At 43.5% G+C, this 16,224-nt stretch overlaps 1 protein-coding gene across 1 annotated transcript in view; it reads right to left on the bottom strand.

Annotated features, from left to right (window-relative positions):
- Nucleotides 1-16,224, bottom strand: part of smg6 (SMG6 nonsense mediated mRNA decay factor) — a 146,669-nt gene that overhangs the window by 12,019 nt on the left and 118,426 nt on the right. Inside the window, exon 16 of the mRNA XM_042338403.1 lies at nucleotides 8,344-8,497. Coding sequence (XP_042194337.1) covers nucleotides 8,344-8,497 — 154 coding nt within the window. The remainder of the gene's footprint in view (nucleotides 1-8,343; nucleotides 8,498-16,224) is intronic.

Below are 16,224 nucleotides of genomic sequence, written 5' to 3'. Positions count from 1 at the left end.
TTGGGAAACTGTACTAACAAAAGTCTTTTGCCATTCCTAATCCCACAACTAACTGATGTGCCACAAAACAGAAGCAGAAAACACAGATGATTGAGAACAATATCCCCATAAAACATCACTGAACTCAGATTAAATCTGACCTGAAATTTCAAAAAAAAACGATAGGATTTTCCAATTGTGCACAAACTGGCTCAGCAGCCAAATCACTCCCTTCACAGAAAAGGTAACTCGGAGGTTAACTGCTACGCTAAGCCAGATTGTAGCTCCTACAACTTCAGAGAAATGTGTCTGGGCTGTCAGTCTTCCACCAGACGATTACCAGAGCAGGGCCACGAGTCGCTAATGCTGAAGCCAGACCGCCGTGCCTCTGCCAGGATCCCAGCAGCTGTTGCGGCCGCACCTCAGCGTTCAATATCAAAGCCAAAAGGCAACTGCACCGAGTACGAAGGGCACACATTCACATCGCTAACCTTCCTCCTTGACAGCGTTCTTAAGGGCAGTTAACCAGAATGTGCTGCATTGGACCATAAATGTTCTGTGATTACACTTGGCAACCCTGCTTTCCATATTCCGAGCAAGTCATTGGGGCAATTTCGGAGGGGGAGGGCGTAATCTGTCTTTGTTTCACTTACTCTCTATCCAGTGGTAATGTCCAAATACACACGTCCCTCCGTTCCCTTCATCAGTCTCCCTTTCTGCTATGGGCTGGGGCATTGGGTGATACGTTACTAACAGCACAGTAAGTTTTAGTTATTGAATTGTATTCTTGCTACATGTACACAAACTAAAATGCTCTAGAATAGATTAAGACAATTATGTCCAACAATGATGTCCCTTTTTGATAGTTCTCACCTATTGGTTTTCTGACCATATCCCTCAAATCCCTTCGCTTTCCAGTAACACATCCTATATCTTCTTGAACTCAATTATACTGTCTATTTGAATGGTCTTTTGTTAACTTATTCCAGAAGTCAATTACCCTTTGTGTAAAAAACTTTTCCTCTGACTTCACTTTTTGCTCCTAACTTCCGAACTTTTAACGTGAATCGCTTGGCGGTTAAACCTTCACCATATTGAAGCAATTTGCCCTCAAGGTCAACGTCAAATAGCCTGCTTACATCTACCTCATCTGTGGCTTGCTTCATTTTAAAGTCCTGGATCACGTTCCTTCAATCTTTCTTCTAATTAGAACAAGTTCAGCTCTCCGATTCTCTCTAGAACTTGGAAGCCCCAGAATCATCCCTGTTGATTCTCTGAACCCTCTCCAACATTACATTGATCTTTTGATGGTAGGATGCCCAAAATTGCATAATACACCAAATGTGGTCCAACCAATTCCAAGTTAAAGGCAAATTGACTGCAGCACATTAATGGAAGCCTTCAGTAAATGACCTATCCTTTCCCTTTCCACTCCTGGCAATAGTTATCCCTTTATTTTGCATTACTTGATTGAATACGTCTTACTTGCATATATCTATCTTACAATCCACCTAAAATTCCCTGACCTGTCTACTTAATTGAATGTTATTCATTCTCCTACATTAGTCACTTGTCCATAATCCGGCTTTATCAGTGAGTTTCAATATTGAAGGGATTGTTTTCCTCCAAGTCAACATGAACAGCAGAAGGCCCAGAACGGACCTTACTCATCCTCCCCCTATTAACCTCTCTGACTATTAACCTCTGCATCAATACCTGCTTCCTATTCATATTTACAATCCAGTGGTTGAGCTAGCACTAACTTCCCATCAATTCTAGCTTTAACCCCGTATAAATTATACCCACTTTATAGATCTCTCATTAGTTACTTGCTCTAAGATTTCCACTGTATTCAAGAAGTATAGTCTACTGCTGCCATGTCTGTATTGAAGCCAATACCATATGTTGATGCAGGTGTTCACGATGAGAAAGCAAAGTCACTTTGTGGTTCATTGTAGCTGAATTGGGTCCATCATAAATTTGCACTTTGCAGAAGGAACAGGGATCACCAATGGAACATCAGAAACTAACAGAGAAATCTAGAAAATTGAATCTAACCCATATTTGAATTACTTTATACTTCAAGGCTTCAAGGTACAGTCACTACACTTTACAGTATATTCTGTGAAGCGCTTTGATTCGTCTCAACGCAGTGATAAGGCGCTATATCAAATGTAAGGATTATTATTATTATTATCTTTCCAAGTCCTGCAGTATTGCAAGGTTTGGTGAACAGAAAAGGCTACAAATACTAGTTATGATGACTCCCAAGTATTTTCATGAGGATAGTTGAGGAGCTCTGAGACATCTTAAAACTATTAGTGACTATTTCGAAGACCATTTCAAACTGAGGCTCTGGCATCCGAATTATGATATAAAATGATGAGGGGGTTGATAGAGAAGATAGCAAGCCATTATTTCCACTAGTTGGTGAGTCCATGACTAGAAGGCATCAATTTAATATAATTACCAAAGGAACAACGGGGGGGGGGGGGGAGATCAGGAGGTACTTTTTTTTTAAACTTCCACTTTATGGCTCTTTGTGGGACATTGCTGTGCGCAAATTGGCTGCTGCATTCGCCTAAAGTATACATACACTAAATTTCACAGGTAATCCTGTGAAGTGCTTTGAGACATTTTGATGGCTGATAAGGTGCCATATCGAATGCAAGGAGTGTTATTAAGAGAGCTATTAGAATGTGGCTGCTCTTCTGAGTATGGTGGTCGAGGCAAAATCCATAATTAGCTCTCGAGAAGCAACTAGATAGATATCTAAAAAAGGAATAATTTGCAGGGGTTTGGAGAAAAAAAGACAGGTAAATGACATTGAATGGATTGCTCTTTCAAACAGCCAGCTAGACCATAATGGGCCAAATGGCCTTTTATGTGCTATAATTTTTTACGGTTATAAAAATGACTAGAAGCTAGATTCCCTCATTCTAAGGGATTTCTGACCACTGGCTTCACCACAGCACGTCATGTTCTGGAAGCAAAAATATTGAGAGTCTGGTTTCTAAACTCCCCTCCCAAAGTAAGGGATGCTACAATAATAATCCAAAGCTGAAATGGATATGGGGGAAAATTAAGAGATGGGCTGACAATAAGCAAGTCATTATGTAATACACTGGGCATCTTAACAAAGTATGTAAGGAGATGCACCAGAGGCCAGATAGGTCCTGGCAAGCAATATGTCTCTGGATGGATCTTGGTCCAAACAATAACTGCCATAGTCCTCCCTTCAGTCCCGGGGATGTAGGTCTGATGTAAATTCCTATCTCTATGTGATTATAGCATCAAATTCATATCATTCCAAATTGGCAGTAAGCTGCATGATTGAACTAGATGGCAATGGCTGTCAGTTTTCTCTCTGTGTTGCCTGAAGCAGATCGTGCCATATGTGGCGGAGTAAACCTGCACCTCACAGCTGCACAGAAACCATTGGCTTTTGAATGACACCACTGACAGGCAGTTGAAGGAGTTGCTGTGGTTGATGTTTAAGAGCATATGTACCACATTCTGCCACTGGCTAGATCTTGTCTAAACAAATGAATATGGTAAATATATTCTTCACTCTAGGCATTTAAGAAGATTATTTTGCACACTGTATTGAAATGATATCTTTTCTGCTCTAGATCATTAATTTCCATGAGAGACACTTACCCTGGCTTGGTCTGGGGTCTGTTCATTGCCCAACTCTTCCTAAACATTAACTGTCTCTGCCCCCAGACCTGCTCATCCAAAATGTGTCTAAATCCATTGATTCCTTTACCCTGACAATTTCTCCCACTCCTGAGGCATTTGCTGGATTGGATTTAACTATTAATTAAGACAAGTTAACACACATTTGAAGAGAAAATATTGCAAACAACAAGTGAAATTCCAAAACACAAATTCTTGGCTTTGTGGACCATTACGTTATGATTTCTAGAGAATCAATACACAGGAGCTGAGGAGTCACGAATGACACTGTCAGTTTTGCTGCTGTCGGTGCCTTTTGAACGTAAGAGGAAGAGTTGCTGAATTATGTTCCCATGATGTGTGACAGATTGTCCAGACATCTCAATCTAGCTACACAGTGCAGTCTCCCAATTGGCACGTGCTTAGCTTTAAAGGATTGTGGTCAGAAACTTTTAGTGTTTAAGAACCACTTGAGGAATACCAAAAGAGCAATCCAATTTATCGCAAATTCTGCTAAAGCACTTTTGTTTTCAGGTCAGATCTTTACAGTTATTTCAAAGGCGCTACAAGATGAGCAAGCTTCTCCTTATCTAAGCGAGGTTCATCTTCAATCACACTGGACAGTGAAAGCAGGGAAGCTCCCTCTCTGAATGGGATGACAAACAACTAGAATATTTCGCTGTAGGATTTTAGGTACTCCATTGGGCTTAATAGATTCGTCATCATAAAAACATGTGGTTTATGCTATGCAGTTTGCATCGATTCAATTTGGGTAGGGAGGCTAGACCCCCCTCCAGGCGATAGTTTCAGAATCAAATCAATGCACATCAGGTGCAGTATAATAAGTCCTGCCTGACTGCGGCCAACTTTTAGATTCAAAGGCATTTAAATTTAAAAGTTCTCGATAGTTATTAGACTCTATCATTAGAAGAGAGCTGGAGGTGCTCGTGGCTCTTTAATAACTTTGAAGAACTTAAATGACATTCAGCGTTCCACAGTGAAGGGCTACATGTGCAAGAGACTTGCTTTACTGGGATTGAACCTCAAACCACAGTGACTTGGGCAGGTAGAACATCTGCAGTATGCTAGCCCTGAATGGGCTGACGATTACGATATGACTGGCACATAGAATCAATTTGTCTCTGTGATCAATTCATCAAAAGGAATTCCTGATTGAGCTTTTTCCTTGACAAACTGTCCTTGTCTTAACAGAAAATGACTATTCCTGAACTGACCTCAGGAATTCCTGGCTTGCAATTTTGGCAATAACACTCCTTCAAATTCTCCACCGCGAGTTCAAAAGAATATATAGGAAACAGGTAATTGGCAGTGACGCCCTGTGTGTAATCACTATTGTTGCTGCATTGCCAGTGGTTTGAGCTCGTGTCAGTATGTCTCTCATCAACTTTCACTGTATACATGTTCCCTGCCCCACTTTAAATAGGCTGACAAACACATGACTTTGTTTTCACTATAAACACTCGAAGGAAGTTGAAGAATTTCTAAAAGGAAACAGCAATGTTAAAATCAGTTCATCACTCAGTCACTGACAGTCAGTCCACAGCGAAGACAACAAAGGAACACGGGCTTGGGCCGTCATGACAGAAATGCTCTTCTTTTCCTGCTTCCGCCACCCACGTCTGATTTTTGACACTCTTCTCTGCGTAGTTTGTTGATTTTGAAGACTTTGTGATGCTCTTCCTTCACTTCCACCCCCACATGTTATCCTCCTCAACTGGGGCGGGGGGGGGGGGAGAGGAGGCTGGACAGTTCAGTTTCAGGATGTTTTAATCGACACAGCCAATACTACTCCACATTTGACCCAACTAGGAGATGTGGGCACAGCTTCCCTCCCCCTGAGCCAGCTGCTCCCACAGATGACTTTGCCTTGATTTTACAAACTCACCCTCAAGGAGTAACTTAAGTGCCAAGATCAGTGGAGTGTGACATGAAACTTGGATCCGAATAACCTATTGAAAATCCAATGTTCTAGTCACTTGCTGACACTATCAGGTCTGTTGCTCTGTACCCAGAAGTATTACAAAGATTTACAGCACGGAAACAGGCCACTCACCCAGTGTTTATACTCCACGAGTCCTCACCCATTCCTTACTCCCTCATTTCCCCCTTTAACTCACTACCCTCTGCGGAAGGTAGTTCCTCCTAAATTTTCTTTTAGATTCCCTAATAACTATCTGACATCTGTGGTCCCTGGTTGGGGACATCCCAATCAGTCTGCTAACCTTATTACATCCCTTTAGAATTTGAAACACCTCGATTAGGTCCCCTCTTAAACATCTCTTTTCCAGCAAAAAAAAGTCGAAACTACCAGTTCATCTTGCAACATTTCTTATTTGAGCACTCTGGTGCAAGAAACAATTGGCGACATGCTCTACAAGATATTCTGCAGCTGGACAGCAGCCATGATCCTAAGTTTTGTTGATCCCAGAACCTTAAGAGGTGGGTAACATTTCTTTTTGTTTCATATCAAATTGAAGGAGGGGGAGGAATGAAAGAAAACGAGACAGAGCAAATATCACCTTGAGATCCCACTTCTTCCAGATCTTGTGAAACCTACACTCTGGCCTCTATGTGTGGTGTACGTTGCTGCCTGCACCTTGCCCTCCACTGTCAAACACCGATCTTCAGCAAATACTTATTCAGCTCTTGTTTGAAGAAGTTAGCCTTTTGTTAATTTTCCCTTAAGTGATTCTGCCTCCAAATGACTCAATACTTTGGTGGATAACTCAGCATTCAGAACCTTAGGTGGAAGGAGCTGGCGTAGATCAACAGCATCATGTGATATCCAGCAGCTGCTCCTCTCACCAAACCCCCACAACAGAGCAAGTACAGCTCTCAAAGCGCTCTTCATGAACACTGGGTGGTGCAGTGGGTTAGAACACTGGCCTTACCTCTGGGGCTCGGCTTTGAATCAGACCCAGACAGATGGACTGAAGCCTCTCCTCTTGCTCTATGTCAGACTGGGTGGCGATTCCTGAACTTTATTTGAAAGCTAGATTTGGATCGAGCTCAAAGGGCAAAGAGATCTCTTCGTTTGGAGAGGAGAAAGATGGTGGAATGTTTTAAGTGCAGACCTTTCATTTCTAAGATCTGAAACTGAACCAAGCTAGGGCAGATGGATTGAACATTTTGCTTCCCATTCTCTGGCTTCACATCCAGTTCTGAAGGTTATTCGTTCTGTGTGATTTGGGAGGTAAAGTACAGTAGTGCAGTTCTTACGCTTCTAATACGGGGACAGACACTGTCCAGAGAGATGTATACTTTATGGTCATTTATCACCACATAGAGTAAGACGTCACTCACTGCCTCCTTTATTGCTACTCTAAACTGTTGGCAGTGAAATGCCAGCTGCATCTCAGATTGACAAGAGTGCCTCTCTCTCCCACCTGAAGTTGTTTTTAGTTCTGAGCACACAACTGGCATTGTGCTTCCTCCATCTGAACCTGTAAAACAGCTGTAACCTGCCAACCTCACCACAGAATGGCTGTCACCGTACAGCCCCCACACAGGGCACCCAGCTGAGGAGGAAGCCACGTTCTTGGAATGAATCTGATCATCAGAGTTCCACCAAGCATCTGTTTGTGAGCATCTCTGAGCTCCTTAGGTGTGATGCTCCATATGTCTGTACAGTTAGTATTTTGATGGCAAGTATTTGTCCAGTGGACATTATCAAAGTGCTTCAAAGATACATCATCAGAACCCACAATACTGCAACACTCTCAGAGAACGCATTCAAGGAAGACTCCATCTTGCACTGATACAATTTTTGCCTTATTTCTTGCTGCCTGTGAGATCTGTTAAGAGGGCAAGTGTGTGGTCTGATGTGAATAATTAGGCGATACAAGGCTACTGTGAGAAGAGGTGTGATTTAGAGCATGAGATCCAGATCTATAGCCTTGGTATAAATTACAATGGGAAAGGAGGGGTGAGGGTTGAGCGCTGAATACGGAGGCCACTGAATATGCTTAGAAAAGAGAACGTGACGGTTTAAGTGCGACTGGGCTTTGTGTTCATAAAATGGAACAGTGCAGTTTGATTTCTTGCCACACTCCCTCTTGTGTGGCATTTGCAAACCGTGGCTGCAATGGAAGAAACGCAATGGAAGAAACAGAAGAGACGAGTCCGACAGGCAAAGCTGCAATAGAAAAGCTCTCCAAAAAGAAAGGAAAAACAAGAAGTGCTCAATATATAATAATAAATATAAGCTGCTGGCCATGAGGTCTGGGACGTTGCACAACCTGGGGCTCCGACGACCGTATAAATCGCTCGAGTTTCGTGCTTGCGGTTGATGACATCAGTTAAAACATTTTCGAACTCACTCCTACCCATCTTTTAATCTAGATTTATTCGCTGCAGTGAATTATCACATCACTGGGGAGCGATATTATCAACATTGACCGTAGGATTAAGTTCGTTTTGTTTCTGAAGGGTTTCTCTCACATTCCTGCTAGTTTACTGTGACACACTCTTTAAGAGACCCTTAAAAAAAACACCAGATGTAACCTGGTGCTGGCCATTTTAGTACGGTCAGCTACAAGGCATCTCATCAATTTACTGCTCTCTTCTTTCTTGCCAGACCACACACAGACCATGCTTATGCATGGGTGGGGAGGGGGGGGGGGGGGGGCGAGGGAAGGGGGGGTGGAGAGTGAAGAATATATTTACCAATAAGTGGAACCACGATGATGTACAGTCTAGTGTCCAACAGCTTGACCAGGCCTGGGAGGTGATCAATAAATCCATTGGTATCTGGCACGAGAAAGACCGGCGTAATCTCAATCTCGATCTGTCTCTTGAATGTCTGATCTTCTAATACTGCCTGTCATGGACGGAAAATAAAGAGAAGGGTTAGAAATTAGAAGATCAAGGCTCTCCTGATGGCACTGTTCAGTGGAATGCTGAGCCAGAACGTTCAGGGTTTGATTCCTGGTCTGTGCTGAATGTGTTGATCTCAGCCGAGGGCACAGCTGTTGGTGCTCTATAAACCACCTCAGCATCCTGGGCTAGGGAATAGAAAGTCAGCTGTATCTCCCCACTCCCGACTGCTATCTAATAACTGCTGGAGAGAGAGATAGAGAGAGAGTGTATGTGTGCCTGTGGAGACACTGTATAAGAATAACACGGGTCTCAGATTTTGATACTCTCCAAGGTTGAAGAGGCTGATGAAACTCTATCAAGATTATGTATTTAACTTTTTCTCTAGAAGGAGTTGCTGGAACAGCAATCAAAAGCCAGAACAGTGTGTGATATTGTTATCCTCCCCAGTTCAGGAACACCAGGGCTAATGACAATTACACTCCCTTTGCTGAAATCAGCTAGCTCTGTGTAGTTCAGGTACAGAACCTGGAATATTCTGGGTCTGCCTGGCTCAGTATCACACCATGGTACATTTACCCACTAAGCCATTGAGGGAATCTCCCAAATACGTAGTTGCTTTACTATAAAAGGCTCTTTTCATACACGGAGCAGCACGATCCTTACATTGAATCCAGTGCCTTTCATGGCGAGAGGACTTCTCAAAGCGATCACAGGATATACTGTAAAACAGTGACTCTGTGTTTCTTGTGGGCGAAGGCAGCAGCTAATCTGCACATAGCAATGAACCATGAATTGAACAGCCAATTTTATTTGGGGGATTGTTGGCCAGGGCACTGAGAGAGAAAAACTCCCTTCTCTTTGCTAATAGGGCCATGAATTTTAATGTCCACATAAACAGGTAGACAGGACCTCAGACATAATTGGACATTAGCTGTGAGGGAAAAATCTATGAGCAAATCAACTCCAGCCCAGTGGACCAGAGTACTAATTTGTTAAGACTCAACTAAAATTATAGAAGGTGCAATTTATACAAGACAGAGCAATGAGATGGCTGCTGTTCACAATGGTGCAGGTTTCTACGGGTTTTGAAGAACTGCCAGCTTTAATATGAGCAACAGCAGAGGATAAGATTAAAGGTAACTCATTGATGAACTTTGGCTGGCAGCATGCTGGTGCAGTGCTATGTTTTGTTGTGGTTTATATTGCGAGTTTAAGAGTTTAATCCTGAACATTTTAACAAGAGTCGATTGGTAACATCAGTGTTGTGCTACAAGGAGTGACTTCAGTTAAGAGCCGTGATCTTAATCTTGTGACTGCATTCAGATTCTCAATGTCAGAATAGTATTCGCGCTATAATCTAATAGCTGCCATCAGTGCTCAGTTGCCAGCATTTAAGAATCAGTCTCTTGTCAGCAAATTTCTTGCTTTCCTCCCTCAAAGGCAATTTTTCCCCAATTCCCTCTACTCTTATCCAGAAGTTGCTGACCTGCGCCGGGAGACAGCTCCACAGCGTTGCTTGTGCGAGTTTGAGCTGCGAGTTGACAGACTACGCAAATGTGAGGGCATCACTGACGTCCTTACTCTGATGGCCACATTCCAGTGGGAATCATTCAATAATGATCAGGAGCAAGAAACCGGAGGCTATTTGTAGCCGTCTCCTACTGAGATCAAAGACACTGAATCAAAACGTGGGACCTTCCTGCTTTGACAGCCTGAATTCCACACTGACGAGTTGTGCCTTTATCAACTGAGTCACAAAGGGCTGAAATTCCATCTAGCGTTAGCTAATTTTGCCTTAACATTTAACATGCTGAATTGTTGACTTTTCAAAAAAAAAGTTCGATCTTAATTTCTTGCCGGTTCTTGTTAAGAACTGCTGGAAACCGATTTTCAAATTAAGATTGATTTTACGAATTTTACACAATTCTGCATCGCCTTAAATTTGAGCTCAAAATGGTCTTACAGGATAAGACGAGGTACAATTTCATGCCTCAATTCTTGTCAGCTCAATTCTTCGCAACATCCCATATAAAATCTTGGAACTTTCAGGAAATTCGCAGTCAGACAGAAGTTGCTCAGGGAGTGGGGTGGGGACGGCAATGTATTGATTTAGAACGGCACTTAACTCTGAATCTGTAAATGCATCTCTCGCACCTCCCAGCTCTCCTTCCTATGGTTCTAAGTGACTGGTTAGGGACTGGTATGGGATTAGTGGGCAAAGCTCCCCCCGTTCATATGCAGGGGAAAGCTACAAATTTCAGTTATGAGAGACAGTTGGGTAAAGAGAAAAATGGGCAATGAATGAATTTTTAAAAGTTCTGGCAATTTTTAGAGCAGGGAAATCCTCCTCAGAGTTCCACAGCAGGGTTGGGATTGACGCTACCATTAAGGGATAAAGCCCAGAGGAAGCAAAGCTATTCCCTTCACGTGAACTGAAAGCTTTACATTCTGCACTAAAATCTCACTGACATGTAACTGGGACCACAGTGTCATTTTAATACAACCCTTCACATACAAGGACATATTGGGCCACACTCCAGCTGCACATCCAGAATAGTGAACGCTTTGGAAAATAACAGATCGGGGATCTTTATGGTTCTTTAAAGCTCCGTCACGCTTAGGACAGGAAAATGTTTAACGGTGGAAAGCTAAAGAGAAACAAAAGTGGGTCTGTCCTCTCAACCCTGTGGGCAAAATATTGGGTGGCTTTTGAAAATGTAATGTCTGATTAGAAACAACAGCCTGTGGATAAAGATAATACACATTTGAACCCTGCCATTATTTCAAGGAATACTCCAGGGAAAGCTCAAAAATCACTTTTGGGAACGTAAGTTTCCCTTATTATCTGGTGGATACTAAGTGATGAAAAGCAGTACCTGCTGGGAGGATGTTCCACTGCTGAAATAACAGTTTTTGGGAGTCAATGTGCACGTCAGGGAGTGCCGGACGAGAAATCAAGCGCTCCCTCCCTGCCCATCGTTTTACCAGTGCTAAAATCAACACAATAAGTGGGGCAGGACTGCCCAATAAACACAGGGAGTGTGGGCATTGCTGCCCACCAGACAGACACACAAAGTTGGGAACAGATTCTGAATGTCGCAGGAAGTGGAAATATAGCTGCTTGATGGAATGCAGGAAATGCAGAATAGAGAGTGCCGAAATACTGACTTCAATCACTCAAAACATTAACCGCTTGTCAGTCGCGGAGACTCACTGATGGGATGCAGTTGAACCTGACCCTTCCTCCTCGCCTGTGACCATCCGTGTGGAGGTACAACCTTGTGAAATGTTGGGAACCACAATTTCATGAGAGCCACTGATAAACAGAACAACTTGTGCCATCAGCATGGGTATAGATTCCCAGCCAGTACAGTTATAGCTAGAGCTATATATAGGTTGTTCATCACCAGCTAAGAACTAAGTACTCAGCCGGTACAGGGGTATAGAGTGCTGATGTCCCGCAATGTCCTGGCCAGCAATCCTCCCGAGTAAACAGTCATTCACCCCGTGGCCATTTGTGGGACCTTGGTGAGGCGCAAAAATGACTGCTGCTATTGCCTACAAAATACAGCTTGTTTCACACTGGGCATCAAGCAAGCCAGTTGGGGATCTTCATACAATTTATTCCCTGTCTTTGTCACTTTCCACATTGGTTTCTCAAATCCTCTCCTCACTGGTCAACTCAGTTCCATCATCCACAAGCTCCATGTGATACTGAACTCCTCTGCCCGTTTCCTCACCGACACCAAACTCCAACACTCATTTCCCCAATCCTCACCAGACTCTACTGTCTCCAAATGGATTGACTTCAAGATCCTCACCTTCATGTTCAAATCCCTTCACTCCCTAATACCTCCCTATCTCTCCAACTTGCTCGTATCCCACTCCTCTGCCTATCCCCTATGCTTAGCAAACACATGCCTAAGGTCCCCTCCTGCTTCCCTTGTTTGGGGTTCAAGTCCGCCAATGTGCAGGGCTCCGAGACACTATCCTGCATAAATGTATGTTATTTTCCTTACTGATTTTTTCCTCTAGCTACAAGGAAAAAGGACATTTTGAGGGCCCACGCAACTGCCTCAAATAACATGGTGTGGGGATTGATTTGAACCTGCAGTTTTCTGGTTGAATGGACCAGTGTTGCCATTGCTTATTGGGCCATGTGGGTGCGGAGCTCTTAGTAACCCTAAAACAATTACTGCATGGAGAAGTTTGTTTTCTAATTTGAAGAAAAATTTTGGCAATAAAAGATTCCCTGCAGGATGTCAGGGTGATATTGCTGTTGTTTCGCGAGGAAGGGATTAAAACTTAACCTTCTAAGAAGATTGCTTTTTACGTAGATTCACAGAAACACACAACAGTAGGAGGCCATTTGGCCTAGTTCTCCATCATGAAGACGAAATGATAAGGTGCTATATCAAATGCAAGGATTATTATTGTATTTGGTCCTCTAAGAAACAACAACAACTTGCATTACCAGAGTGCCCTTCACGCAGGATAGTGTCTCGGATGCTGAAACAATCCATTCTAATCCAAATTCCCTGCTTTTTCCCCACCCTCTGATTGTGCAAGTGTTTGTCTTATTCTTTTTGGAATGGCCCAGTCCACTCTGCTCTTAATAGCCTTCCCCAGCAAATCATTCCACAACCTGACAATTTTCTCGGAGAATAATAATAATCCCTGCATTTGGTATAGCGCCTTAACACGTTGGAAGGACATCTCGAAGCACTTCGTAGGATTTACTGTGAAATGGAGTAAGAAGTTCTTACAATCCTCTCCTTCTATTCCTCTTGTCACAATCTTGAATTCCTGCCCTGTGCCTCACATGTTGTTTTGCTTTTTCTCCTGCAATCTGCACCAACACCACAGTACAGATTCAGAGTGAGACTCACAGACACATGGAAAGTTTCCAGCCCTGTACACGTTTCTGAATGAGGCGCAGAGAAATTTTTGCAGCTACCAAAGGGTTAAGGCAGGCGTGGGTAGGGGAAGTGTCATGAAACAGTCAGTCTGCTCGTTGCTGTCTACCCATTTTCTCAGCTTTACCCCATCACAGTCTGGCAGCCAAGAGGCTGTTGTGCAGCCTGTCACGTCCCATTAACAGTCTGCTCCGTGTGGTGCGCAGGACACAGGATGCACACAGCAAGGCCAAGGGGAAGGTGTGCCAAGTCCCATACAGTGCCTTGTGGAAGTGAGCTGGAGCTATCGGTTGATTTATACAGAGCTGCAGGGTTCACAAGCCGGAGAGATTTATTTGTGTTTGTGTATGAAGAGTCTGTAGAAACTCCTCTCGGGGTTGTTCTGTGCTACACAGAGCTTTGTTGGCAGCCTGCCCACGCAGAAACCCTTTGGAGGTTATAAAGGGTGTCAACTGAACTTCAACTTTTTTCTCTTTCACACAGAAACACACGCATATACTGGGGCCATGACCACCTGTTTCTGACGTTCTGTGTGCAAACCTCCAGGCCAGATGCAGGTCACAATTGCTATAGGAAAGGAAGCACTGGTGAGGAAGAGGAGGCGGGTTCATGTAAAACCACCTATTATTCAGAGCCTGGCCCCCCTGTTCCATCCTTTGGGTTGTTTGACTCGGCGATTGGCGTTACTCACATCCTAAAAGCCTGGACGTGACCCTCTAATTCAATCTAAACTCAATGAACTGACTGTGTATTTCCCATCGACTCCAAGATTCAGCCCGCTCTTCCTCCGCCTTGTGTATTTTTAGCCAAAGGCTGCAAAACTCAAGAGTTTAATTATAAACAACTTTCCTAGTCAGAAAACAACTCAAGAGTTGTGAACGGCAGCTTTCGATCAGGGACTCAGATATGAAGCAGAGACTCAGACATGAAGCAGAGACTCAGACAGAACAGAATCGCTTGAGTATCTATGTTACACATTTGACTAGATGAACTGATCAATATCTTCAAAAACGGATGAATTACTTCCCTGCCCATTTAACGCCTTTATCAATCTACCTTTGGCACACATTATCATAGTGCTCTGCTTGAGAACCTGCTGAATAGTAACCTCCTAAACAAGTTTGCTTTTAATTCAAAAGGGAGTTCACACAGAATACAGTTTAAATGAACTGTAGCAGAGCTGACCCTGATGGGAGCAGAATGAAGTGTCTCCTGACACATTCCATCACATCCAGTCCTGTCCTAGGCTGCTGTTACTTCTCACTGGGGCTGTCGCCAAGACTTCCCTTCCATGAGATCACCATTGCTTCTCTTCCCCAGTGACGTGGCCATACCCTTTCCTACGGCTGTGATTTGTGATGGAGAGAGGGACAGCAGTCTTGAAGCAAGACATCATGCATTCTTTGAGTACATTAACTGAACTTTTAGACCAAACACGGCCGAACAGCATGGCTCCAGTCCCACTTGGACCAAAAAAATGTGTAGCCAATCCACTTTACAGTATATTCTGTGAAGGGGGGGGTAAGAGTTCAGAGAGTGGAGTACTGTGAAAGTTCCTATAAGGCTCTGTGCTCACATTTTCCAAGTTTTAAATTCCTATATTTATTTTTGTGCCAATTTTCTCCTGTCCTCTATTGTAGAAGGTGTTTCGACTGAGTCCCTTTTCTTCTATTGGGCTATGGTCCACAGGTGCTGGGTATTTGTACCTCAACCAACCCCATTATTCATGCAAAGCTCGACAGCAAGTGTTGGCAGGCTGTTCGACCATTGGGGAGAACGCAGTCGAACCTGATCCTGTTCTCACTTCATGTCCATGTGCACTTGTTTTCCTGCAGGGGTCTCTGGAGAGCAATCAGGAGTGGAACCCTGGCCGATTTCCCTCCCAACACCAGTGTAGGGGGTGCCGAGGCCAAATGTAGCGCCTTGACTGCTGCTCCGGCTGAGATCAGCTCTCTCAGTCTAGGATTTGAACCTCAAATGTACTTTTGGCTGATATTTATGGATGACTGGCCTCTCAAGTTACAGCCTTTTAGCATCTAACCTAGGATCCCAGTTCTCCTGCTGCTCACTGATAGCAATGGAGGATCTCTCTGCATTTGTAGCAGTATTTATGTACTTTTCGGTGAATTATCAACAAGGATCGCAGCCCACAGACCACTATTACTATTTAGCCCATCAATGAAAAGGAACCACATGTTGTCACCAGCGGGAGTTCAGGACAAGATGTCTGCTCCCAGGCTGTCTCAGTACTTCTGAAACACAACACATGTAGCGAGAGATGAGTGAGATATGGCGATAGATTACTAAAGATACCGAATGGCCTCCTTCAGCTGCTGAAATGTCTATGATTCCATATCTCCCTTTAAAACATATCAGATTATCGAACAGTAAAATTTCATTCTCATTAATCGGAATAAATTGATAACAATTTCTCAATGCAGGAGACTTGGAGGGGAGAGCAGGAGGGGAGAGAGAGAGAGAGTAGAAATAATCAAGTAGTGATGGAAATCTTCTCTTTTGGGAACAGATGACATTCTCAGCTGAGTGGATTAGAGGGTCCTGACCTTGTATGGTTTTACAGCCTTCACTTGCCCTGTTTTGACTCTGAGACTAACTCCAGCAGCCAGAAAAGAAGTTAGTCCTATGTAGACAAATGAACGTAGTTACACCGAACTCCTAATCTATGCCAATATTCCAGGCCAGCACTGAGGGATCTCAGTCTATTGAGGCCCTGGGTACGCCTCCTCCTCCTGTATCCTGATCGCCAGAAAAGATAGATAAACATCTGGAAGCTCAGATACAGATCACGGTT

This window comes from Callorhinchus milii, unplaced genomic scaffold, assembly GCF_018977255.1.
Source record: "Callorhinchus milii isolate IMCB2004 unplaced genomic scaffold, IMCB_Cmil_1.0 Scaffold10, whole genome shotgun sequence".
Classification (NCBI taxonomy): Eukaryota; Metazoa; Chordata; class Chondrichthyes; order Chimaeriformes; family Callorhinchidae; genus Callorhinchus; species Callorhinchus milii.
Note: the sequence above shows the minus strand (reverse complement) of the source record. Positions and strands in the feature narration are given on the sequence as shown.